Here is a 26,593-nt window from a genome sequence, read left to right as displayed (position 1 = left end):
AGATCCTGTTTATCTGTACTTAAAATTTTGTGTTCCCCAAAATTAACCTATGCCAACTTTAATCACATATATCACACATTTTAGAAAAGAGGTTGGCTCCAATACAACAGGTGAGCATTGAAAGTATGCAGCCATAACTCTCGTGACAGCAGTTTTTCATTAATTTTCAGTGTGCTTATTCAGATGTGTCCTCTATCATGTGTTCTTTCTGTTTTTTTTTTTTTGTTTTTTTTTTTGCATTTTAAAATAATTGAATTCTTGCTACTGAGTACCTCTCCTGCTCTGTCTTGAAGTGCTTCAGTGCTGTCTTGGAGAAGCCGCTATTAGGTGCTCTGATGCAGCTGAACAAGCAGCATGATGTTCTGAATATATCTTTTCTGGGTAGTTGTTGTTTGTCTTTTTTTTTTCTGAACATCAGAATAGGGCTTAGGCTCATGGATACCTCAAACCACCGACATTGCCTGGTTTCAGACTTTTTTTTTTTTTTTAAAGAAACAGAAAAATAACAAGGGGTGGTTGCACACAGAGTGTGCATTGACAGTCACTGCAATGCTGTGAGCACAGATGTCATGTGCTAAAAGGATTTTGGAGTGGGATCGACACCTTCCACTGTAGTAGGCTCTGAGGGTGCAGCTAAGCTGTATATAATCTGCAGTCACCCTCACCAAGTCATGGACATGATGCAGGAATTGTTGGGGAACTGTGGGGAAATATCTCTTCAGGATAAATTATTTTCGGAGACCTTCATTTATAAAAGAAAGATGAATCCTGTGTATCCTGTATGTCTCCTTTCAGAAACCTGCATGCTGGGACTTGCAATCCTTGCAGGCTATAGCTCTAAATTAAAGATGTAGCTAGCTGACATCTGCTCTGTTTAATATGAAGTAGACTTCTGGCAGGTTGCTGACGCCACCCTCAATTTGTTGCCCCCAATCTAAGGAGAAGAGTTGCCAGAGTGGGAAGTAATCATGTTGGGCTCTGTGGGAACTGTTCATTACTTTGACCACTGCTGGTCACGCTTAATAAGATCCTGTCCTTGATATCTGTAGGAAAGAACAGATTTTGCAAGATCAGGACATCATTATAGAAGTTTTTAACTCCCCTCAAAGCGCAAACAGAGCTCATTTATGCTAATTGGATTGTAAAATCAAAATGTCTTTTTATTAGCGATGTTCCAAAGGAGCTTCCAGCTCTTTCGCAGTGTCAAGCCTCGATCCTGCTATTTTCTTTTCTATCAGGAAAGGATGCAGGGGGTCTTCCTCTGTACACCAATTGCACTATGAACATTTGCCTTTCTGCCCTTCCATCCACCAGTAGAAAGTTTGGGGACAAAGCTAATAACAACAGAATGAATTCACAAGTACGCACCAACTGTGCTGTGTGGCTCCTATAAGTGAAAGTAGCTACCAACCCGTTTTTGCCATCTGGTTTGAGGAGGTGTGGGATTGCCTTGCCTGCTGAGTGGAGCAGTAGAGGTAATTAGATAAACATTCATCAGCAATCTTCCCAGTGGAAATTGTTCTAATGGTGAATGTTGCAACCATCATTTCCTTTCTTGTGGAGGAAGGGACAGTACACCTTTTGGAGCCTGACATGGATATTTCTGCTTCTGCTGCAGTGAGTCTGTTGCTGGTTTGACAGATCAGAGGATGCAACCTTCTTTCCATAGCAGTTTCATGATTGGATCAAATTCAGCCTGCACAGGCAAAGAGCGTAAGAATGTTCTGAAGGCATTTGTGCTGCAGATTTTTTAGATTATGACAGCTGCCCATTAAGAGGGACAATCATCTGCAACAGACTGACTACTGTTGAGCTGGATCAGCTTTGGAGCGCAATGAAAGTACAAGGAATGCAAGGTTCAAAGCAAAAAACAGGGAATTACAAACCATAAGTGTTAACTGCCTTCCCTCCTGTCACACCAGAGTGCTGTCCTAAAGTGGGAGTCCTGATCTGATGTGTGAAATAGATATTTCAGTGCTTTCCATCTTTTTGTGTTAATTCATCCTGCCTCGTGCCATGAAATCCATGTTATTATTATATTATCTTTTTCTTTGTGGGCAGCTGAATATGCTGCCATCAAGGCACTTGGAAATGAACCTGATCTTTTTGATGAGAATATAAAAACAGTAACAACTCATCATCTCCACTGCACAGCTAGGGATGAGGAAGGCCTGCGCACTTCCTTTATGCTAAGTGCACCCTATAACACAGTTATAGCAGTCTATAGCACTTACTATCCAACTTGCAGTGCATCATCCAGCACGACTGTGACCTTTCAGAACAAGAGAGCAGAACATTAGCCGAGTGATGGCGTAGTTCCTGCTTTGTTTCCTAACTCTGGCAGCAATCACCTCGCCGTGCGTCCGTGCCTCACTGTAAGGAAACAGTTCTGAAGCTGCTGCTGCTGGAACTGGAACATGGTGTGCTGTACTATTTGTAGTTTCCTGCTGCTGACATTGGATATGCAGTTGCTATTCCTCTTGCTTCCTCCATGAGCATTAGAATGGATCCAAAAATAATTGGAGGCAGTATGTTCTGATAGATTTTTTTTTTTTTTTTTTTTTTTGCATTTGCACAAATTTCCTCTTTAATTTCTGTTGCCAATTTTGATATAGAGCATTTTGAGGCTGTTTCAGCTTCTCTAACTTGGCACCACTAGGAGGCACAGGAATGCTCCCCTAATCAGTATGGCAAGAGAAAGAGTTTTGACATCTGAATACAAACTTAAAACTCATTTTTAAGTACGAATGTAGGATATTATAACTATATTATATTATAGTTCTTCTTTAACTAAGGAAGGCAAGAAAACCCTAATGCTCTAAAGGGCAAGGAAGTCTATGCATGTAGAAAAAAGAGAGGAAGCCAACGTATATAGGATAAAAAAAAAAAAGAAAGCAGCTTTTTTATTTACTGCTTTGAACCTCAAGAAGGTTAGGTGCTAAGAGCTTAGCAGGACATAATGCAATTACACTGTGCATGAGGTTAACAGACTACTGTGAAGCATCTTTTAGATGTTCATATGTGATTATTATTAAATGAATGTCTTTCTGGCCTGGATAAAATGCTTTAAATAGACCATGCTTGGCAGAACTTGGGATCTTTGAAAGTATATTGTACATTAGCCACCATGTCTATTTGTAGGGAACAACATTATCATTTGAAGGTAGGTGTGCAGTCAAGAGGCTGCATCCTCAGGATCTGGTGATGACTGAAGAGGTGAAATCAGGACCATGGTCTGTGGATAGTTTCCAGAAGCATCAGTGTCATTTTAAACCAGGTTGCTCTGGATTTTCTTCTTGTAAACATACACATTTTGGAAATGAATTCAGAAATGTTGTCTTGTATTGCAGGACTTGGCATCCGAATGCTGGGTGCCTTCTTCTTACACAGGCACTAAGAAGATATTGCAAGCACAACAATCTCAACTTGAGAAATTTTGCTTACTTTATTGGTAATCAACACAAATGTTTGATCTCAGTAATTGTGTCAATAGGCCAAAGCAAAACACAGACAAACAAACAGTATCAATTTCCCCTGTTTTTAGAATCATTAATGTTGGAAGATCATCAAGTCCAACTCCCAACCCACCCCCACTACACCCACTAACCACATCCATCAGTGCCACATCTCCACATCTCTTGAACACCTCCAGGTATGGTGACTCCACCACCTCCCTGAACAGACTGTTTATCATGGTTTATGTCATCAAAATACTTGTGGTGATGTGGCAGGCAGCTGAGGAGGTCAGTGATAATGTCTGCACAAGTTTCTTTCTGCCATTGTTACAGCTACACTTTGATTCTTGACATTTTCCTGCTGTTTCTGCCCCAGCACAGGTCACCCATGGTCCCTTAGGTGTGTCCCTGCCCCCATACCATAGAGACACCCTACAGAGAGTGTCTCCAGCCATCAACAGCTTTTCTTCCCCAGATGCTGTATCCAGGTGTTTCTGTGGCTGACATTTTGATGTGATGATTGGGCCCTGCTGTGTGCAGCTGGGGGCATCTCACTGCCTCCTCCTCCCACCCTGCACAGTCATTCATGGGCACAGGCAAGCACAGCTGTTAGAAACCCCTACACTCTGTACAGAGGTGCCAGCTCCATCCCCAGTGTTTCATGACTTGTTGGAAGTTAAACATATGATTATCCCACAGCTGTATCTCTGGGCCTTAGACATGGGTACTTCTGTAAGTGAAATGCCATGCTTCTGATGCAAAGCACTAAACATCTGTCTGGCTGTTCTGGTTGTGAGGCAGCTATTTGGAGTTAAAGGAATGTCACACACGATGCAGGGAATAGAACCAGAGCCTATAAAGTCACTCAACTCATACAGCCTTTTCACCTGAGTTGTGTTTACTAAGTATTTCCCAGATGCGGAACATTGATAGGAAGGTTTCCTTATCTGGGGGACCCACTCTGATCTCTTCATAATTTGTACTGTTTTTTTTTTTTCTGTTCATCTGTGTGCTGTTTATTTTTCTCTTTTGGTATTACATTTCCTTTCCAGCCAGTGCATTAATTTGCACCTAGCTAGTTTCCATTCTATGGAACAAGAAATTCTTTCTAAGAATGCCTGAGCGTTTGGTGCCTCTTAATGTGATGGAAAGGCACAATAGTTCTAAAAAGTGATGCAAACACATGGATGCATGATATACACCCAGATTAGTCATATTTACGTTTTTAGTATCTGTAATTTTCTCCCATCTTCAGCAATAAAATTATTACTTCTCTAGTCAGTGTTATAGGAACCTCTTGGCTTAGTATGTGCATGACTGTGGCTTGGTATCTGTCAGGAGAAAAATATCTCTTTCACTGGTATTTGGTAGGAAAACTTACTGTGAGTGTGTTAGAAATGGTGCTCTGCCATTAGTACAATGCCATTTGTCACATCACACATCTCACTAATTTTCTAGTGGGATGACAGTTGTGCCTATTGTCTGGAATAATTCAATATGCCATAGCTTAAGCTTACTGTACTCTATGAATCACATGTACAGATATTTATAATGGAAAAACTGCGTTCGTGCAGCATTTAGGTTACACAAATACAGCTGTAGGTCTGAATCTTCATCTGGTGTAAATTTGCCCTATTGGCAGGATACCAGCTTGCCCTGGCTGTCACCATTCCGAACACACGTGAAAAAGAAAGACGTGGTGGAAACATTGGCTTGTCCTTCACTGCCTGTAAACAAGAGAAAAACACAACTTTGCATTTAGGCAAAGCACTTAGAAGTATGCTGAGTGCTATTTTAAACCTTCAGGCATTTTGATTTGATCAAGACTTTTTTTTTTTAACAGAAATTTCATTGATGGATTTTTTTGTTGTTGTTTGTTGAAGTAGCTTTCATCAAGAGTTTCATCAGAAATTCTCCAAAAATTATTCTGGGCCAGCACAGCCCTGCTAAGGAATAGCCCATTCTTTTAGTGGCCTCTCTTCTCAGAAGCCTTGCATTACTAATGGGCATTAATGGCCCTAATCAGCTTCACCTGCACCTTTCCAAACCCTGCCCATAAACCAGGGGTCCTATTTCATCTCTGCTTTACCTGTCTTCTAGATAAAGGGGATGGTTGGATAGACTGCTGACTCCTTTACAGTGGAAGACTAGCATCTCCTCTCATGTTGCATGATTTTTAGCCTTTTCCAGGTGTACAGGAGGCCTTTTCTGACCCAACTGTAAGATCCTTTTTTGGTGTCACCAAGAAATACTTTGGATTACTTGTCTTTTATAAAGGTAGCTGATGTGAATCTTTACAGGACTATCGCCCTCTGCATCACTATAGGTTGTGTGCATACAGACATATGTTGCATGGTACTTTTTTTTTTTTTTCTTCAAATACTGATTAAATTCAATTGGAAAGGATATGAGGAATACGACGTGATTTATCTTCAATTGAATTGTTGTGAATTCACTTAATGATATAAGTATAAGCCCTGTAGTTGGAAACTTTGTAAACTCAAGACAGTGGTTCTGGCAGTTATTGCTCTGTGTGTGTTATTTCTTTGTTTATGTTGTGGAAGCATATGAAAATGAACTTGCTTAGCCTTAAATGGCCTTGGAATGGAACTTCCCACTTTCTGTTGTAGATTAGTCAATTTAATACTGGCTGAGTAACTTTGAAAATCCAAAATTCACATGAGCTCACATATGGATGTTTCTCTAATAACCAGTGCAGGCTAATCTCCAGTAGTTTCTCACTTGGATATGAAATTTCTCAGTAGATCATATTCAATGAAGTGGGTTTATTGCTCACAGATATTGATTTGCTAAGCATTTGCCTTGAAAAACTTTACAATGTTTACAAACTGGAAAGAGATCAAAAAGCACTGTTATAATGGAGTATGTTATTTATTTTTTTGAGTGGCATGTAATCAATCTGTCCTTTACTCAAATACAGGCACTTTTATTTTTAATTTTTTAAGATTAGTGACATGTTTTTTTTCTTTGTTAGCAGCATATGGAAGCATAGTGTGAGAATATCTTTATGCCTGTTGCTTTACATGTGAGACTGACTAGAGTTTATTAAACTCTGCTTGTATTTCTTTCTGAGCGGTTTTGAATTTGCTCTTCTGATTTGGAACGTAGCTTGAGTTCTCAAGTTGCTGAGTTGTTCTTTGACAACACTTATGCAGGAGGTGACCAAGAATAAAAGATAGCCAGGCAATGCAGGAAGTACTGATGTTGATTCAGTAGCTGTTGATGTTCTTTTCTAAAACTGAGGTCAGAAGCACTGCACAGGTAAGCCTGGCTGGCACTATTTCTGTTGGAAAAAATTAACATCATATTAGTACCTTACTTTGCATCAGAAGATGGCCATTAGTTAGAACAAATGCTGTGAGAAGATGAGGAAAGGCTAAAAGAGTGGGATTTGTTCACTCTATTTAAAGTGAAGAAAACCAGGGAAGAATACTGCCCTTCCTTGTTCACAATGGAAAAGGTTTAATCTGTGGGAGAATTTTTTAATTTAAAGGACAATGTTGACGTAAAAACAAACGTGTATGAACTACTCTTGAGTCTGAGAGCATTCAAAGAGCTCAGTAATGGAGGCAGAATGTTTCCGATTCTCTTTCTTACAGGGGGAGCTGAAGTGGGGTGCTTCGCTCATTTTTTTTCCATGTTCCTCAGTAAGCTCTGGCAAAAGCTGGAGAGCAGAGGTTATTATTTGAAATATAATAAATCTCATTTTATAGGAGGTAGGGCAGGACAGCACACAATCTGCAGACATGCTGTTTTGTATCCGTGTATTTCTTCTCTGTTCCCAAACAGCTGTTTCTGCACTGTTCTCACTAGCCTGCCAGATGTTACAAATCCAGGGAAAGTATGTGGTCCCCATCTTTCTCCATAGGACTTACTCATGACCAGCTGGAGACCTGCTGTTTGGTCTAACACTTAACCTCGATTTTGTCATCAACCTGATGACAAAACGTGAGGTTAAGAATTCATTGTTGCCAGCACAACTGAATCTGGAGATAGAATATGGCCCCAAGGCTATGTGTAATACTTACTGGTGCATGGATAATCATTAATGACGGTTGGAGTAGATAGATGCTTTAGTAAAGCTTTAAAAGATGACCCTCTGGACCATTCTTGGCTCTTCTGGCTCTCTAATAATTGAGTTAAATGTAGGGTGGTATTCTTTTTAGCACTTAGTGTTTGTCGGCATATGCATTCTCTTTCCTTTATGTACTGTTAGAGACAGGGATTGCAAGAGATAATCACACGGAGGTTTATCTTCTGTTGTAAGTGTGCTTAAGTCCTGCTCTCAGCTACGCAGTCACTGGAAAACTCCAACAGCTTAATGGGTCTCCAGGTTATCTACAGCAGTGCAGAGAAGTGCCAAGCAGGGAGACATTGAGTACTGTTGGTATGCAAGTCTTAAGTGATCCTGTGTTCCTGTTTAGTGTGAATTCATGACTGTAGAAATGATCAGCAGACTTAAGAGAAGAATTAGCTTACTGGCAATCTGTACTGCTCCAACTAGGAAGCAAGTCATAAAATTGTTTGAGTTGGAAAAGACCTTTATAGGCCATCTAGTCCAACTCCCCTGCAAGGAACAGGGACACCTACAGCTGGATCAGGTGCTCAGAGCCTGGTCAAAGGAATAATTAAAGATTTATTAATTTCATAATGATTAATTGGCTAGGTTTGTAAGAACCCTTTTTAAATGAATGGGTTGAAATCCATTGTTTATAATGCTGTTTAGCAACATTAAAATGACATGGAAAACATCAGGTAGCTGAGACACCATGTCTGGTCTAAACTGATCTCTCAGGGCACATTCTCTGGATTCTGCTGTTTACTGCATTAAAAATGCATTCTCTTGACAGGGAAACTAACTTATCAAAGGATGTTGAACATTTTTTCAGGAGCCCATTAGGCCCTTGATACTAGAGCAAGCTTTGCAGAGTTGAGTAAAACAGCAGTTGTTGGGTCTTTGCCACACTCACATTCTTAATGGTCTGCTTTAATTAAGCAAACTGACCAACTCATTTCAGGAACACAGGAAGCATCAATGTTTTTCATGTGGAAAACAAGTTTAACTAGAAAGCTTTCAGGAAATATTGCTGGTAATATGGGCAGGTCAGACAATGTTGTCAGGCCTTTGTATTGAGCCCACCAGCCATGCATTAGCAGCTCTCATAACTTCACTGTGAGTCACGCAGCATCTGGTATATTCACAGAGCCTGAGCTTCCAATTTTGTTATCCTGAGAAACTCATCTTATTTTGGTCCATTTACAGACTTTGTGGTTGAAGAGAAAAGTTTGAAAACACAATTGTTAGATCTCACAAGCAAACAACCTCATTATTTACTTATTTAAATCCTATGTTTGTTAAGTAAATCCTGCGGTCTGTGGGACTGTGTGGTACTTATTCCTGTGCATCTTTGATTAGTAGGAGAGTGAAAGAACAAAGTTTTCCTTGTTGCTTTAGATGGACAATAAAGAAAACCCAAACCATTCTTCAGGGTACTTGAAAAATGTCTACGATTTGGTGAGTGTTAAACAGAAATGTTTGAGAAGTCTCTGAACAAGCCCTGGCAACAAAAGCAACAGACAAATCAAAGTAGTACTATGCCCAGGCTGTTCTGGTTTTGGGCATCAGACTAGTATTTCCACACAGCACTGGCCTAAGCCATGCAGAGGTACCAGTTTATCTTGAAATTATTTGGGTGTTTAAGATAGTGATGTATTGCATAAGGTAGATGTGCCTGCAGTTTTGCAAAGCCATAGCTAGTGCTTAAAGTAAGAGTGATGGTGGAGACTGCTTATTATTCAGTGTTTTTACTGAGCAAAGAATCATTAACCTTACTTTAGACTGTTATGAATTTGCCTATTTTTTTTTTCTTCTGCACTCATTCCAGGTTATCTTGCTTGTTTTTCTTCCTGCTTCAAACCACATGAAGTGACTTTTACTCTGAGCTTTCAAGTCAGAGAAGTTTGCAGCAATTAAAGGGAGAGAATCCAGACAACATTGATGGGGGATAGTTTGCTATAGACGTAGGCTGGCTGAAACCAAAGTGGTTTTTTATTTTTTTTTTTCTTTGAAGAATATGATAGAAAGATCCAGTGTCTAAACTGAAGACTCTGCTACTGTCCATGAATAGAAGTTTTAAAAATGTACCCTTTTGAAAGGTGATATGACATCTTTGGTAATGCATTGGCACAGGCTGCCCAGGGAGGTGGTGGAGTCACCATCCCTGGAAGTGGACTGTGGAGATGTGACACTGAGGGAAGTGGTCAGTGGTCATGGTGGGGATGGGTTGATGGCTGGTCTTGATAGTCTTCATGGTCTCTTCCAACCTTAATGATTCTATGATCTTTGTGCATTGTTCAAAATTCATGAAGGTTATCCTTTCAACTGCTAGTGTGTATTTCAGTTGACTAAGCTAGATAAAATGATTGATCATCTTTTAAATTTTGTTGTTTTTTCCTTTATAATCTATTATTGCACTTTAAAGGGCAAAGAAATGGTTTAAAATAACCTGTATTCTCATCCAATAATATATGTATAGATTAGATGGAGGAAATGCTTCTTATCCACAGAATAATAGATACTTAGTTTAAATTACTTGTTCTAAAAAGTTCCCAATTTGGCCTCACTAAGCATAAAATATTAGATTTACTGTTTGTTTTCAGTGGATTGCTGCCAATTTCCTTCTTCCTGTACATCTTTAGATTGTTAAAAACATTAAGAAATATTCAGATTGAATGCATATCTACTTACAAAATGTCTGTGCTTGTTTCTAAATAGAGATGTAAAGTCTTGTTCGGACATAAATTCCTCAGCAGCACAGTTCTTCTTGCTTTAGGTAGCTCTTCAAGTTATAGTAGGTTGTTTCATTCTGTTTAATTGGCAGTAATATTTGAAACTGCTGAACTCATCCTTGCATAAAATCTTATTTACGCTGTCAGGAAAAAAAGGGTGGTAGGCTTTATTTTTATCATCTCCATTGGTACAAATCAGAAAATGGGTAAGATGAGATGTTGGTTTGATCTTGCATCATTGGAACTTGAATCAAATTTGTTCTTTAAGAAAACTCATCAATGTGACATTTGAGATTGTGTAGACTCTGTAGTTTCAAGTGTATTTTCATAAATAAAAGTTTAAGAAGTCAGGCATAAGTGACGGATTTTTGGGACCATGGCATTGCAGTGTGTCCAGTGGTGCTGGAGTGCTTGCAAAGTTCATTTTCTTTCTAATGAAGGGGATAATCAGTATTATTGCTGCAAATCCCCTGCACAGAGCAATATACTGCTGTGCTGAATCGAGTGCTGAGTGCAAAATACTGAGCTTATTGCAGGAGTCTAAGGTGACCCATGCAGGCCTTTTCTCTGTTCTTGGGATCACCTTCTCTTTAGGGAAAAGATAATGGACCCTGAGAAGCTATTGCAGTGTGCAGTGCCAGAGCAGTGCTCTTCAGCTGTCAGAGGTCAAAATCTGTTCTTCAGTGCTGAAGGAAAAAAAGAGCTACTTACTGGAGAATGCAATGATGTTATAACAAAGATCTAGACTGATCCTTTGGTGGCTGCTTAAAAAATGTCTCTCTTACCTTTTCACCTGAAAACACTTTCTTTAACATCTGAGACTGTATTGGCCAGACCTCCACTGCCTCTATATTAATGAATTTTAATGAATTAGTAAGCAGTGGAGGGTTTTTTGTTTGTTTTTTAACTGTGACAGAGTTCTTATCAATGGACAGATCACCAGTTTTCTGGGATGAAGATGGAGGCAACATGAGTGAATGAAGTTTGAAGGGATTTTGTAGCAGAAAATGTTTGTTGCAAGATTATAATGCCTGCACAGCTTTAGTAAGGCATAAAGAATGAAAGGTTCCTACTTAGAAAATGTTTAATCTCAACTCAGAAGAAGCCAAAGCACGAACACACCATCTCCAAGCTGACTTGTGACAACTTATAACTAATGAACACACAAGTGATAGAAGTGTTACATTGAAGTGCTACAAAATAAGGAATGAGTTTCATCATCTTTATTCAACATATTTCTGTCTGAACTATCCATTTTGCTTGGAAATACATTTGGAAGTGGAAGAAGTTGAAATGTGTACTCTTTATAGATATTAATAAAATACATTTTTTCCTCTTCATCCCAAAAATAATAAGTGGAAGATAGAGTGCTTTTTGGCACTAGAACTGGAAAGATCTAGGAAATATAAGAGTAGGAAGTCAACTTGCTATTTGGATACAACATTTGGAAAATTTTATGTATAGACTAAAGAAAACGGGGTGAGAAAATCCCATCAATATTATTTATGACATTTTTGGTCCATTTCTGGATTTAAGGTTCTTTATGAACTGTTAAGAGCCTTGGTAAATGAAGCAACCTCTGATTTAGGTCCCTTTGCTGCCATCCTTTTATATATTAAATTACTATTATGTATAGGAAAAGACTCCTGCATCAGTTAAATGAGGAACGTGCTTTATGAATTATGTTTCCTGACCTATCATTTTGGTGACAACTTAAATGTGGCCATAGCTTGAGAAGCGTATCTTGATAAGGAATGTTTCTGAAGGGATAGGCAAGGAAGGGGGGGCAGTGGGGTGGTCCTCAATGTTAAGGGGTGTTGTGATGTTGTAGAGCTCAGTGCTGGGAATAATAAAGTTGGCTCCCTGTTTAATATCTTTATTGATGATCTGGAGGAGGGGTTGAGTGCAACCTCAGTATGTTTTCAGATGACACCAAGCTGTGAGGAAATGTGGATCTGCCTGAGTGTAGGAAAGCTCTACAGAGGGATCTGGAGGCTGGATCAATGGACTGAGGTCAGCTGTATGAGGTTCAACAAGACCAAGTGCTGTGCCCTGCACTTTGGTTGTAGTAACCCCATGTAATGCTAGAGGCTTAGGGCAGAGTGGCTGGAAGGCTGTGTGGTGGAAAAGTATCTGTGGTTGTTAATTAACAGCCAGCTGAATGTGAGCCAGCAGAGTGTCCAGGTGGCCAAGAAGGTCAACAGCATCCTGACTTGTATCAGCAATAGTGCAGCCAGCAGGAGCAAAGAGGTGATCACCCCTCTATACTTGGCAGTGGTGGGGCCACACCTTGAGTATTGTGGTTTGGTTTGGGATCACTCACAACACAAAAGTATTGAGGTGCTGGAGCATGTCCAGAGAAGAGCAACAAAGCTGGTGAGGGATCTGGAGCACAAGTTTTATGGGGAGTGGTTGAGGGTACTTGGATTGTTTAATCTGGGGAAGAGGAGGCACAGAGGAGACCTTATCCCTCTACAACTCTGTGAAAGGAGATTGTAGCGAGGTGGGGTTTGGCTGCGGGTAACAGTGATAGAATGAGAGGTGATGGCCTCACATTGCACCATGAGATTCATGTTAAATACTAGGAAAAATTTCTTCTCAGAAAGAGTGGTAATGCAGGCTGCCCAGGGAGGTGTTGGAGAAACCCTCCCTGGAGATGTTCAAGAAACATGTAGATGTGGCACTGCAGGACATGGCTAGTGGGCAGAGCGGAGATGAGCTGACAGTTTGTCTAGATGATCTTACAGGTCTTTTCCAACTTTTATGATTCTATGAAGCAATATAGATGAGTTGCTGAGGTTTTTTTGTCCATGTTACATATAAATCTGTCTCAGAACTGTGAGGTTTTATATTCTGCACTGTGTAAAATTTTTTTCATCCTTCTCTAATACTTTTTTTCTGTCCTGTCTGAATACTTCTAGATGTTTGACTGGATCAGCCACAACAAAGAATTGTTCCTGCAGAGTCACACAGAGATTGGTGTGAGCTACCAACATGCCCTTGACCTGCAGACGCAGCACAATCACTTTGCCATGAATTCAATGGTGAGTTCGGGGGCATACTGTGATCTAATGGGTCTGTGTGTGTGATTAAGGTGAGTGTGTGAGGCTGCCTCCATTTCAAAGTGCAAGGAACCCATGAGAAGTGAAGTAGAGAAAAGTCAGGGTGTGGCAGCAGCCGTCTGTCTGGGAAGCAGTTTTGCTCTGTCCACCCAGATACTGATATGATTATTTCCTTGACTTAAGATCAGCATGTCTTTTTGACATTTGTTTACATTTTGGAGAGCAAATACCATTATTTTCTAAGTTTGTGACATTTCTTTGACTGGTTATTAATGATATCTGTGTGTGGTCCTTGAATAATTTATGCTTTTTCTTCCACACCCTGGTAAGGTATTTCTCAAAACCTTGAAAAAGACACTAATCAAGCTGTCAGTTGTGGCCACAGTGAGATTTTGGCTTTTTCAATAGTTAATCAGTTCGTTCAATACCATTTACTTTACTGTAGGATTTTTTTTTGTTACTATTTAAAAAAAAAAAAAAAAAAAAGTATAACTATCCACCGAAAAGGGCTTTGCTCTCTTTCTCATTCTTACTTTGCATAAAGCATTTATTCTGGACAAAGTGTATTGATGTTTTGATTGTTGTGGTGGGTTAGAAAAATGAACACAGGCATCCTGCTTCAATCATACAATGCAGAGATAAGCCCTCTCCAAATGTTGTCACTACACAAAAGCTCATTCTGACTCAGCCAACTGAATCATACTCTGCATGGTCTGTGGTTGCACTGGGGATGAGGCCTCATAGGTGGGGGTTGGTGTTTAAATTAGTGGTTTACATCACTGGAGAGTCACACCTGACTATGCTACCAAAGGATAAGGTGTTCTCTGAACTGTGAAAAAGAGACCCTGACCACCCAATGTTGTTAAACTGCCCACTGCTTTCATAAAATTCTATTAACCCTTTTTCTCTGACTACATTTCTGCTGGGTAGTTAAATTCTGAGCTAAATTCCACCCACCACTTCCACCTATCTGTTCCTCACTAAACTCTGTGAGAAATGTTTGTAATATGTCTATTTATATGTTTATTGTGATTATAACTGAAATGAGCACTGAAAAATTAGGCTCTAGGCACTTTATAAGCTTGCCATCACACTGCCATCCAGCAAAATGCAGAATAGCACTGCTGTTTGCAGAATCCTAACAAATAAGTTTGTCCTGGAGGTTAATACATTAAAAGTCATTTGGATTATGATAGATATAAACTCAGTCATAATCCTTCAGAAAGCATTGTCAGAAGAGTCAAGCTGAAAGACCTCCTTTTATCCTTCTGTGGTGCTGAATGGCATTATTTTCTAAAAATAACTGGCAATTGAACTTGGGAAGAGATTATTAATGTTAATAGAAAATTAATGAATGACAGGGAGGGTGCCACCTAATGGAAGAAAAACAAATTTTCTCCATTCTTCTGTCAGTCTCCAAGTGAACTTTTGGGAATGAAAAATGCCAGAAAGTGAGACATTCCCAAAGATCCTTGGGAACCTGCTGAGCATAGGGACCTCTCAGTGGCCCTGGCTCCTAGCAGTGCCCTCTCACCACTGCCCAAATTCTATATCATAGAGCTGCCCAGAAACCCTTTCTGCCATGCAGGAATAGTGGGACAGGTGTCATACCTCCCATTTTGCTCCATCTCTGATGTAAACTGCATAAATGTTTGATCATGTGGGGTTTCATGTGGTTGGCATGAGTGATACTGCAAAGAAGGTTGTCACCTTCATCTCTAACACACACGACATTTATGTGGAAGGGCATCAGTACTGGACACATTCAACTCTCACCTTCTAAAGTGAGGGATGACATTCCATTCTGGACTAATTAAATGGGCTGAAACATATGAGTGTGTGCAAGAACCCCTGTATGTCAGTGATGTGTCTGCCCAGTGGCCTTTCCAGATGGGATTTCAATTCCCAGGTTGCACAGGCTGGCAGGTGAATGGGGTTTTACAGCATAGTGACACTGGCTTGTGGCATTAAAGAAGGCTGCTGTCTTGCTGAAGGCTGGACATCCTGCTTCTGGAATAGTGGACATGAGGGTGGCTGGGTAATGACCTGAAGCTGCAGCTACTTGAACTAACCTGGAGCTGCTGTTCTTATGTCAGTGCAGTTTTGCTGTCAACAGTGATACTGTTTTTTAAATTGTTACTTGCTTAAAAAAAAAAAAAAAAAAACCTAGAGCAACTCTTGTTATTCCCAAGAATCAGCATTGTGAACATGAGTATGTTAGCATGCAGAAAACATCAGTTTGCTGCATAAGGGTGTTGGGCTGCATACTAGTAATCCTGACTGAGGGGAAGAATGCAGGAAGAGCAAGAAGAGATTGAAATTAAAGCAACCCTTTCCTGGCCACAGCTCAGCTCCTGTGACAGACAGTAGCTGTGTCTCTTGGCATGCATGGGAGCTTTGTGAGCATATAGGAAGACAAAATGCAGTAAGGATGAAGCCTTTGTGGTTGTTCAAGACAAGAGCCAGCCATGGTCAGTGACAAACTTGGGACTGAGATTTACTTGAGCAAAGCAAATACAGAGGAAGTTGGGTGGTGATTCTGGAGGATAGCAGTAGGATCTTATGCTCCAAACCTACACAGCAATATGAGCTGTACTTTGATGGGGAAGTGAGGCTGGAAATATGCATCAGGTCTGTCTGATGCATAACAACACTGGAACAAAGAAGAATCTTGCTGGTGACTAAGATATCTTTAGGAAAGAAAGACCACAGGTAGCTGAATTTTTTTGAGGCAAGATTTTTTTTTTTTTTTTTAACCATACACAGCTTTCTAAAAGGAAATTAGTGTCAGTGATGTTACAAATACACAGTCATGGAATTGCTACTACAAAACTTTCATGCAATTGTCTTTCTTGGTTCAGTTGTTGTGCCACTGTTTGATCTCTGCTAGAAACTGTCAGATAATGGATAGTATGTATGTGCCTATTTAATGATATTTATAGGGCATTAAGAGGCACTTTAGTCACTCTGTAAAGTGTGCAGATCTTTGCCTTGCAGTGTCTGTTTCTAAAAGCTCTGCTCCTGATGTGTTTGTGTACACTGCTTTCACGCATCTGGAAGCTTCTTGCATTAAATTACACACTGGTAAATATTTGTTAATTTAAGGATTAGGATTAAATAACAATGCAGAATATGTGAGATAGAAAACTATCACTCCGGAGTATTTAATACTAAGCATATATTCATTTGCATTTGTAATTCTTTCTCAGTCTCTTCCTTTCTGCAAAGAGAAAATGCCAGAAATCCTTTTCTGTTCCGTTACTATAAATGGTAGCATAGGTAGTTGTATCCCTCAGACCTCTTTGCCATCCCAGATGTGATAAACTGATCTACCCAAGTCTGAAAAATTAAGAGTCAGTGGGTTTTAATAGACAAACATTCATACCTGATGAACCATGAGTTTGAGTTTTCTCATGCTAATTACAATACTCAAATATTTAGTTACTGTGCTCAAGACCCAAGATGTGGAGATTGGTTCAAGAATAATGGCATTTTAAATCTGGTTCAATGGCACAGCATCATCTTAAATGAGAGCCTTTAAGTTTCCAAGTCTTTAGAGTAAACTAGATTACACTATTCAGTGTTTTTTTTTTTTTTTTTTCTGGAGATTTGCTGTATGATTGTAGCTTCGGTAGGAATTTGCGTTATAATTTCGCTGGATCTTTTCTAAGCAGACATGTCAGTCTCAGCAACTGTTAGATTGCAAATAAGTTAGTTATCATGAATCTGAATAATAAGATCTTGAAACACTCCTTTTGAGTGTGAGATTTTGGATTGTGTGATGTTTTTGTTTTGGTTTTGGCTTTTCTTCCTCAATATATTAAAATCAGTCTCAAGAGAAGACTGGAAGAGGAGCATGTAGATTAGGATGGCTACATGTTTTCTAGGGGAAAAAATGTACAGACTTTAGCAGAAGTTGGATCAGATCTTGGATCTTTAAGGCATTTTTTTTTCTTTCTGTTGGAGCCTAATTTTCATTAGGCCTGTCGTAACTAACAGGAGTTACAACGCTTTTCTCAGTTCTTCTGGTGTTTATTTGGTCATGTCTTTTGTCACGTCTCTTCTGTATAGACCCTTACAGGCATTCTGTGACCAAAGCTCCCTTATGAAAAAACAGTTTTACTCTAACCAATAATAATTCTTCCTTTTAAGTGAACAATATGGCATGTGGAATGTGGAAAAGCCATATATTTGAGGTAATAAACTGTAGTGTGGTATTTTTCTTTCAAATAAAGACCATAGATATTCTTCCTGTAATTCAAGGCAATGCTTGTTTTCACTTCAGTTTCAAGATAAATTATGTTAGTCTTTATCACAGCTGTGTAATATTTATACTGAAGCAATACTTCTCATGAAGATGAATATTTAGCTTCACTATTTTGTGAAGAATCTCATTAATCTGGTCAATTTGATTGAGTTACACTGAAGCTCCGAATCTTTTCTCTTACCACTCTGATGATAGCTTTGTACTTGGATAGATGGCATACATATCACTTGTTCTAACTGAGGTTGCTCATATTTCCTTTGCCAAGACTGTTTTATGCCTGGATCTGTTAACCTCCTTAAAGAGTGAATTATCACTTTCCATGGAGCATACATAAATATAGGGCTGCTCAGTGTTGGCAGTGCTGCCCATCCGGCTGTCAGGGAGTTAGTTGTCTAACACTAGATGGAGATGTATATCATCTTAAGAAAGTCACAATATATTTCATACAAATTACAATTATTTTGTAAAGGCAAATGAGGTCTTTTGGAAAAAAAAAAAAAATCCCATCATTGATATTAAAAGAACAATATATTTTTGTGTGTAGGCTGAGCTAAAATACCATCCAGTGTTATTCTGCAACATGCTAAATGTAATTGGTCTTCTTATAGAAACTTAAAGGTCTTAAAGATATCTCATGAGATTATTTTATCACTGAAACATTCTGCTTTGGATTTATGTGTTAGGTTCACTTCACAGATGGTTTCTAAACTCGTGGTGTGAGCTTTCTTTTTCTTCCTCAACAATCAAATTTTGCCTCCAACTAATCTGCAATTCCCCACGTTCACTCTGCCATCGCAGTATGTCAACCATTTCTCTAGGAAAGGAGATGAACACAGCCAATTTTCTTGCAAATTTAATGTTTCTTACTGCTCATTTTTCTTTCCAGAGAGCAAGGTGTTCTCTATGTATGTGTAATAGAAGAAAGCATCATTCCAGCTAGAGTTGGAGGGCTTAATTTAGAGGGAAGGTATCTCAGCATGCTCTTCAGATCACAGAGAAGCACAGAATGGCCAGGGTTGGAAGGGACCTCAAGGATCATGAAGCTCTAACCCCCTGCCACATGCAGGGCCATCAACCTCCTCATTTAATGCTAGACCAGGCTGCCCCTGGTCCCATCCATTCTGGCCTTGAACACTTCCAGGGACGGGGCATCCACAACCTCTCTGGGCAGCCTGTTCCAGCACCTCACCACTCTCTCTGTAAAGAATTTCCCCCTGATGTCCAACCTAAATCTCCCCTCCCTCAACTTAAAACCATTTCCCCTCATCCTGCAGTTATCTACCCTTTCAAAGAGTTGATTCCCCTCCTGTTTGTAGGCTCCCTTTAGGTACTGAAAGGCTGCAATGAGGTCACCCCGCAGCCTTCTTTTCTCCAGGCTGAACAAGCCCAGCTCCTTCAGCCTGTCTTCATAGGGGAGGTGCTCCAGTTCCCTGATCATCTTTGTGGCTCTCCTCTGGACCCTCTCCAACAGCTCTCTGTCTTTTTTGTACTGGGGGCTCCAAACCTGGACGCAGTATTCCAGATGGGGCCTCACAAGAGCAGAGTAGAGGGGAACAATCACCTCCCTGTCCCTGCCGGCCACTCCTCTACTTCTGATGGAGCCCAGGATAGCATTTGCCTTCCAAGCCGCAAGGGCACACTGCAAAGATGATCAGGTCTGAATTAGTGCTTTATTTCCCTGTGGGAGATTATTCCACAACTGAATCACCACTGCTGTCAGTGCTTATTGTCAAAGGCTGTCATCCTAACAAGTGGTAGGGACTTGAGTGAAAACACTGGAAGGAACAGCTATGTTTTAGACATTAATTATAAGAATCAAGGCCTTGTTTAGGCTACAGGAGTGGACTAAGACTTGGTGGACAAAATGAGGTGTTCTACACTTGAAAGGCATTGCACATGAGAAATACTCATGCATATTATGCTACTGATGCACATGTGAAGGAATCTTTTTTTTTTGCTGTGTTTTTTTGTCTTTAGGAGCAGAATGTCCCCTTTGTTGCTCTGAATTTCACAGTTGAAAGAAGTGAAGGAAAAATTAACTTTTAAGATAGTGACCTGCTTTTGGAAACTGCAAATAACTGCAAAATAATGCTTTCTTGATGGTAAAGAAAAGATCAGCCAAAACTTGGTTGTCCCCCAGTTTCAATACAATAGAATGTCAACTGTAGTGCTTTTGCCCTTGCTTCTAGACATTAATATATTGCTTTCCTGTAGTTTACGTACTGTACTTCTGTGTAGCCATGAATCAGTAATCCCTTGCAGAACTCTTTGGGGACAATTCTTTTCTATGAAGAAAAACACCAGAGAGGGGGGAGAAAAAAAAAAGAGCTTGGACTTAGATTATATTTAAAGTGAAGCTCTCTATGAACCTGCTAGTTGTGGATTTTTCCATCCTAAAGGAAAAATGAAGTCACAGATAGTGGTTGCTCTATTTAATTTGCTCTCTTTTAGGACCAAAAGATCTATGTAACTGTAATACAGAAACTCCCCATTCATTCAGTTTTTAGAGATGAACAGACCAGAGGGAAAGGAAGTTTTAACTCTGTGAAATGTGACAGTTAAATTTTGGCTTTTTAGGTTTTTTGTTCCATTTTACTTGAAACATTACACATTGGCAGATAAAGATGAAAGCAGCTTGCTTACAATTTTACTCTATTCCATGATGGGAAAATAAGCGTCTTGCAATTTTTGAGGATTGTGGTCTGTTAAATGTTTTTTGTTGTTTTATTCTCAAAACTGAATTCTTGAGTGCTTTGAAGCCATATTAGATTTTGTTTCAACCCACAACAGCAATCCAAATCTCCTTCACAATCTTGACCCCATTTTTTCCCAGTAATGGTGACAATGTACTGAGATAAGAAACAAAGTGTCTGATAGAATGTGCTGTTTGAGATTTTTAGCCAAAGCTTTCCTATACCTTGGATTTCTTTGGGTCACTGAATCACTGAGATATGAGAGACAGTGGATGAGAGGGGTACCTATGTCACAGAGTAGGAGGTATCCACATGGCACTGCCAATTGGAACTGTACAGAAGAGCACATCGCATCCGAGTATGCGCTTGGATCCATTTATCAATCAAGAAGCAACAGAGGAAGCTTTGGATACTCTGTTGCCTGAGCCAGTTCCACTTGGTGCACTGAGAACAGAGGTGTGAACAGGTGACACCCATGCAACTCCTTGCATTCTGTTGGAAGAGTGATGGAGTTGATGGGTTTGCTACAGCACGCTTTCGTACTCTGCCATTAAAAAGCCTCATCTAAGAAATTAAATTTCCTCAGGGAGATCTTCATCTCTGTATAAACATATAACAAATAGACATAAGGATATAGAAATCTCCCTAACTTGGAAAACAGACTCTAGGAACATCTGCTGTATTTCAACTAAGCTTACTTCTGCCTTTCTGCTGGTTAGCTGGTATGTCTGTATGCTGTAGCTGCAGAGAACCGAGGAATTCAGTTGTTTTTCTCCTATTGGATGATGCCCACTGCATTGCAATACCCAAGATAATTAATTATGCATGGGGGAAAAAAAAAAAGAGGAAACCTACTATTTTTCACGTGTAGTCAAAACTTATTGATTTCAACTCTTCTTTCTCTTCAAAAGTGACAACATCCCGTGTCTTTTGTTGGTACAACTCACCCAGGCTTACGCCTCTGTACTATTGCTACACTGTTTTTCACCACAATAACTGACCTGATATACTGTGAAGTTGTCTTGGCTCAGGATCAGTCATGAAGACTCTCTGAGAGAAAGGCTTAAATGTTTTTTAAAGTTGCAGTTAGAGGTATTTGGATGTTTGACCACCAGCTGCAATCAAATCACAATAATTTTTTTTTTAAGTATATGTAAAACTTCAGAATAATTTTGATCAGTGTTCTTCTAATCATACAGGGGAAAAAAATAGTCTTTATTTCTTTAAAATTGATCTGACTACATCTAGCCAAATGAAAATTTTGAGCAAGATGGTCATTTCCATGGAAACTCATCTTTCTATAGAATATCTTTATGGGCTCTTTTAAATTCTCTAAGACTTTTCCGTTTGTTGACACTGCCTGTCTATAAAGGATTGTCAGAGTTCTCAAAGGATAGAAAGCAAACATTTCCTTTATAAATATGTGGACTTAGCTTTGAGAAATGTGAAGTAATTCGACAGAAATATCAAGAAGCAATGTGTAAACCCTAACAGATGAGTAAATAGCTAATGAATGGCAATTGATTTGACTTAAATACATAGAGAAACAAACAAACAGAAGAAGAGGAGAAATAACTAAGTGGTAGATAATGGCATAGATATGCAAAAAAATTCCTGTGGGGTGCATTTTTAGCGTGGAGGGTAGTATGCCTGCTATTTGTGCATATTTAAAAGGATGGTTGATTACTCTCACTGAACTGCTCGGCTTTGCTCCAACTGGTGGTGTTTGGAATTTGTAATGAAGGCAGAATGGTCACGGTTCTTCCTGCTCTTTATTTATGTGTGCTTTCTAATTTTCAGAACGCCTATGTCAACATAAATCGGATCATGTCTGTTGCATCCAGGCTGTCTGAGGCAGGCCATTACGCTTCCCAGCAAATTAAACAAATTTCTACACAGCTGGATCAAGAGTGGAAGAGTTTTGCTGCAGCTCTGGATGAACGCAGCACCATCTTAGCCATGTCTGCTGTCTTTCACCAGAAAGCTGAACAGGTGAGCTACTTCTGTGACTAGCAAAGTGATCTACTGACAACTCGATAGCGGTGATGTTATTACCTGATGGTTTTTGGCTTATGTGCAGTTAAACTAAGAGTCTTGCTCTTACTGGAGCAGTGTTTCAAAACGAAAAGCAACGTATCCCCCCACAGAAATTAGCATGCATTACTTGAGGGGTAAGGAAATACTTTTTGGCCTTAGTGGTGAGATAGAATCTAATGATAACTGAAATGCACTTATGCCATTACGTGCTGCCTTATTTCTGTTGCCTAGTTTTCTATCAGTGTTGTGGATAAAGGCAGGAATATTATGGTCAGGAAAACAAGTATCAACATTGATATGTATGAGGATTGTTCTGTAATACTTCCTATTTATTTCCATGGAAACTACAGTAGATACAAAGAGCACAATAACGATATTTGATAGAGCAAATTCTCAACAACAAAGCACTGCATTTTAACTTAGTCACTACCGTCAGCTATGTGTTTTCACCAGCAATGAATGAGAGCCTTCGTGCCATGCTTGTAAAAATTTGCACCAACAGAGGTGATCCACTTTTTCACAGCTGCTATAATGTTATTGCTAGGAAAATGTTACCCGGGCATTCCATATTTCATTGATTTGAACAGATGGAAGTCAGAAGGTGCCAAATCAGGACTGCATGGTGTGTGTGGTACGACAGTCCAGCTAAGATGGGCAGTGTATTCCACAACCTCCTAAATGATATGGGTTCTGGCAATATTGTGTTGCAAGAGAAAGTTTGTCATCTTCTCTGGCCTGACCCTGGAATTTTGAGCCTTTAGCTTAGTCAGTGTCACAATGTAGCTGTCAGAATTGAAGATTTGTCCTGGATTCCAGGAAATCTTGAAGGACCATTCCTCTCTTATCCCGAAAGACAGTGCATATCACTTTCCCTGCTGAGGGCTGTGCTTTGAATTTTCTGTTCAATGGGGAATTCACGTCATCGCTCTGTGGACTGCCATTTTGACTCTGGCTCCTAGTGGTGATACCACATCTCATCACTGGTAATGATGTAATCCAGGAAACTGTCACATTCAGCCTTGTATTGGTTCAATAAGTTCTAACAAACTTGCACACACTGTTCTTTCTGTTTCTGTGTGAACCACCTGGTACAAATTGTGCGACCTTTCAGTGTTGCCATTTCTAATGCATTGAAGCTGATATTCAGCTTCATATGCAGTTTTGTGGTCATAAATCACTAAGTCACGCAGGTGAGCTGATTGAGCCACCCTTCATTTCATAGTGTGACAGTTGTGTGTGGCTGTCCATAATATGGCTTGTATTCCACATCACTGTCACCACTGCTGAAATGCAGCACCCACTGCCTCAGAATTATTTCATAATTTCATGACTGTGACAGATTTAAAATCAGTGAACAGATTTAAAACCAGCTCCACCTATCAGTGATGGTTCAGCTTTGATCCATATACTGATTGTATTCATTTCCCATTTAAAAACATGGCTTTGGGAGTTTTTTTCAGTGCTGTTTTGCACTTGTTTTTTTCCGAATAGTTTTTTTAAAGCTGCAAATATTTATATACTGCCCATATTTCAAGTGGCTGATGACTTTTAAGCCAGAAATCATGCCTCATGGGTCAGTGTATGGGAACTGTTCAGTTACAGCCTGAACCATTGATTGAGTACCTGGGGAAAGGACGAGCTCAGTGTTGGGAGCACAGGTGAAGGCAATTCAGCTGTGTGATCTGAAGGGGTGGAGCCTGGTTACACCTCTCTTAGACCTCACTTAAGGACTTACTGCCACTGGGTAAGGATCTCTGGTTGGAGGTCCCTTCCTTGTGGACTTCTCCCTGTGAGCCTAGGTCTTTGGAGATGGGTGAGTATTCTCTTTCCCTGTTTGTCCCTTTTGCCATTTCACTCTTGTATCACCTTTCCACCACACTACTCTTTCCAACTGTAACAGTCAGAATACATGTAAGGAAATGTTTAGCTTAAACAGTAAAGACTTTCTTTGTTATTTGTTTCTTACTGAAGAATGATGCATTTTTCTATATTTTTTACTTCTTACTGGCAACGTTACAGGCTGTAACATGGAGCAATTACTCACCCTGCCAGGCACCTACTGATGTATGTGCTCACATAAGTGCAGGCACTGATGGACCTGATATCCTAACAAGATGGCTGGTCCAAGTACTTTCACCTCTGTACACTGGGCACTGTAAAGTTTAGGTGCAGACTTTGTATTGATTTTTGTCAGTCACTGTATGTTCATAAAAATAAAAAAAATTATATCCCGTCTATATACAGAGAGAGAATGGTTAAAGATTTATGAATGAATTAGTTATTGTTTGGTTTGGTACTTGTTTTTTTATGAGCAATCCCATGTTTTTCTGAAGTGTCAATCTTATTTGCAATTTATGAGGAGTTGCCAGGGTATTTTATAGGATGAAAGACAATAAAACAAATAGCTGCACTGAACTGCCTGTCAGTTAGAGGTGAGGTTTTTTGTCATCTTTCTCTTTGAACGCTGTCAAAGTGGATATTTTACCTCAGCCTTAACTTGAAAAAGACTAGACTAATGTCACTTTCAGCTTTGGCTCTTTTTTTTTTTTTTCTCTGTGCAATTGAATGGCTGGGTCTGAAAAAAACAGTCCTCCCTTGGCACTACTATAAAAGGAACTGAGGTTTGTGCTGCCTGACAGAGGCAAGTCTCTCATTATTAAGCAGACAGGAGAATTTGCTAATTCCGAACGGCAGTCACTCCTTCTTTCAGTAGGAGACAATTCAGTGAGAGATAAGTGCTGAAGGCTGCAGACTCAGACTGATGGGGAAAAAAGAGAAGTGGGAGTCAGTGTGTCCATTAGCCAAGACTGAATTGTTAGTCTTGCTTCAGTTACTCTGGTAGTATAAACCAATGACTTGTTCTCTAATAACTTAATCATTTGACCTCTGTATAGTATAAAAAGTGAGGCATTTGGGATTTGGTTTATAATTCAGCCTGTGATCTATTGAGCATTCATTCTCAATGTGATCCCTTATTATTTGGCATCACCAAGGGTGGTTTTCTTGTATTTTTGATTTATAATTAAAATCAGGGCTTCCTCATTTTACAATAATTAAGGTCTAAATCTCTGAAGCAAGGATGTAGATAAACCCACAGCTTCCCGTGCTGCAGATCAAATCTTGATTTTGCTCCCTTTGTTCTGTTGGTAATGGAAGTCTCAATGCAGATCCAACCAGTTTTCCCACAGCATGCCTCATACCAGTCTGCTATGCAGATTCTTTCCTTCCCCAGCCACGATAAGCTGCTACCATCTCTTTATTCAGTTCTTCCTACTGATTGAAGTTCCCTGTGATGCCAACAGGAAGCAAGTCTAGTAGGATCATAATCTTTCAGCCTTTGGCACGCCACAGCCCGCAAGGAAATTGTTGGCTTGGGACAGAGATTTATGAAAAGTTCTCCGATCTCATAATATGCAAGCTGAGCAGGAAATAACTTGTTTTTCAAGGTCTCTTCCTAAAGACCCCACACAGCACACTGCACAGAACACAATTTGTCTGTCTTGGAAGGATGAAAGGCTGAGTCAACTGTGCTGGGAATTGAACCTCACATCTGTCTTCACATGCCTCAGAATCACGTTGCTTTCCTGGCTCTCATAGCAGATACATGTGGCATGTTGAATTGAATGTGGCTGAATGAGTTCCTGTACCAAAGCTTGTTTTTTGCTTTGTTTCTTTCTTTTCCTCCTTCTCTGCCTGTATGTTTTAGTGCATGCATGTGTCTTCCTTAATTTTTTCAAACATATTTTAAATGTACCTAACCATTAGCAAGAAAATGACACAGAAAATGGGGCAGGGAAAAAAAAAAGGAGAGAAAGGAAGGAAAGAAAAGATGAATCTTGCCAACTTAGCCTCCTGCCAAGATTCTTTCAGTGTGTGTGCTTGATCAAAAGCTGGTGAACTAAATTCCAAACACTTGCTGTGTCCAGGTGAAGATACAAGTCAGGGTACTTAGTTAAGTGTCCAAATGTCCCTTAACATTGCCTGCTACAAATCTATCTTTTCTTCTTCTCATGCTTGCATGAGATTCTAGTGCAAAATAAAATCATCTTATATATATTTAGGTACCTGAGGCTATTCTAAGTTGCAAGGGAATATAGGATAACATGCCTTATCTCAGTGTGATTTTTTTATTTTTTTTTTTTTGAGAACTATGCTGAGGTACACCAGAGGAGGTTCTGGCCCACTGACTGCCAGGTGAGGGAAGCAGACATACCAGGTGTCCTCCCTTTCTTGGCTGTAATCTCTGATTGTGTGCTGAATTATTAATAA

The 26,593-nt window shown here is 39.7% G+C and overlaps 1 protein-coding gene across 10 annotated transcripts in view; it reads left to right on the top strand.

Moving 5' to 3' along the window:
• The window catches only part of KALRN (kalirin RhoGEF kinase), a 447,706-nt gene that overhangs the window by 196,338 nt on the left and 224,775 nt on the right, over positions 1-26,593 (top strand). For all 10 annotated transcript variants that reach the window (XM_031590658.2, XM_090143646.1, XM_090143648.1 and 7 more), the window contains exons 6-7: positions 13,187-13,309; positions 22,088-22,279. In XM_031590658.2, coding sequence (XP_031446518.2) covers positions 13,187-13,309; positions 22,088-22,279 — 315 coding nt within the window. The remainder of the gene's footprint in view (positions 1-13,186; positions 13,310-22,087; positions 22,280-26,593) is intronic.

Source organism: Phasianus colchicus, chromosome 7 (genome assembly GCF_987193195.1).
Source record: "Phasianus colchicus chromosome 7, bPhaCol1.hap1.1, whole genome shotgun sequence".
NCBI classification, from domain to species: Eukaryota; Metazoa; Chordata; class Aves; order Galliformes; family Phasianidae; genus Phasianus; species Phasianus colchicus.
This window is presented reverse-complemented; position numbering and strand designations above follow the sequence as displayed.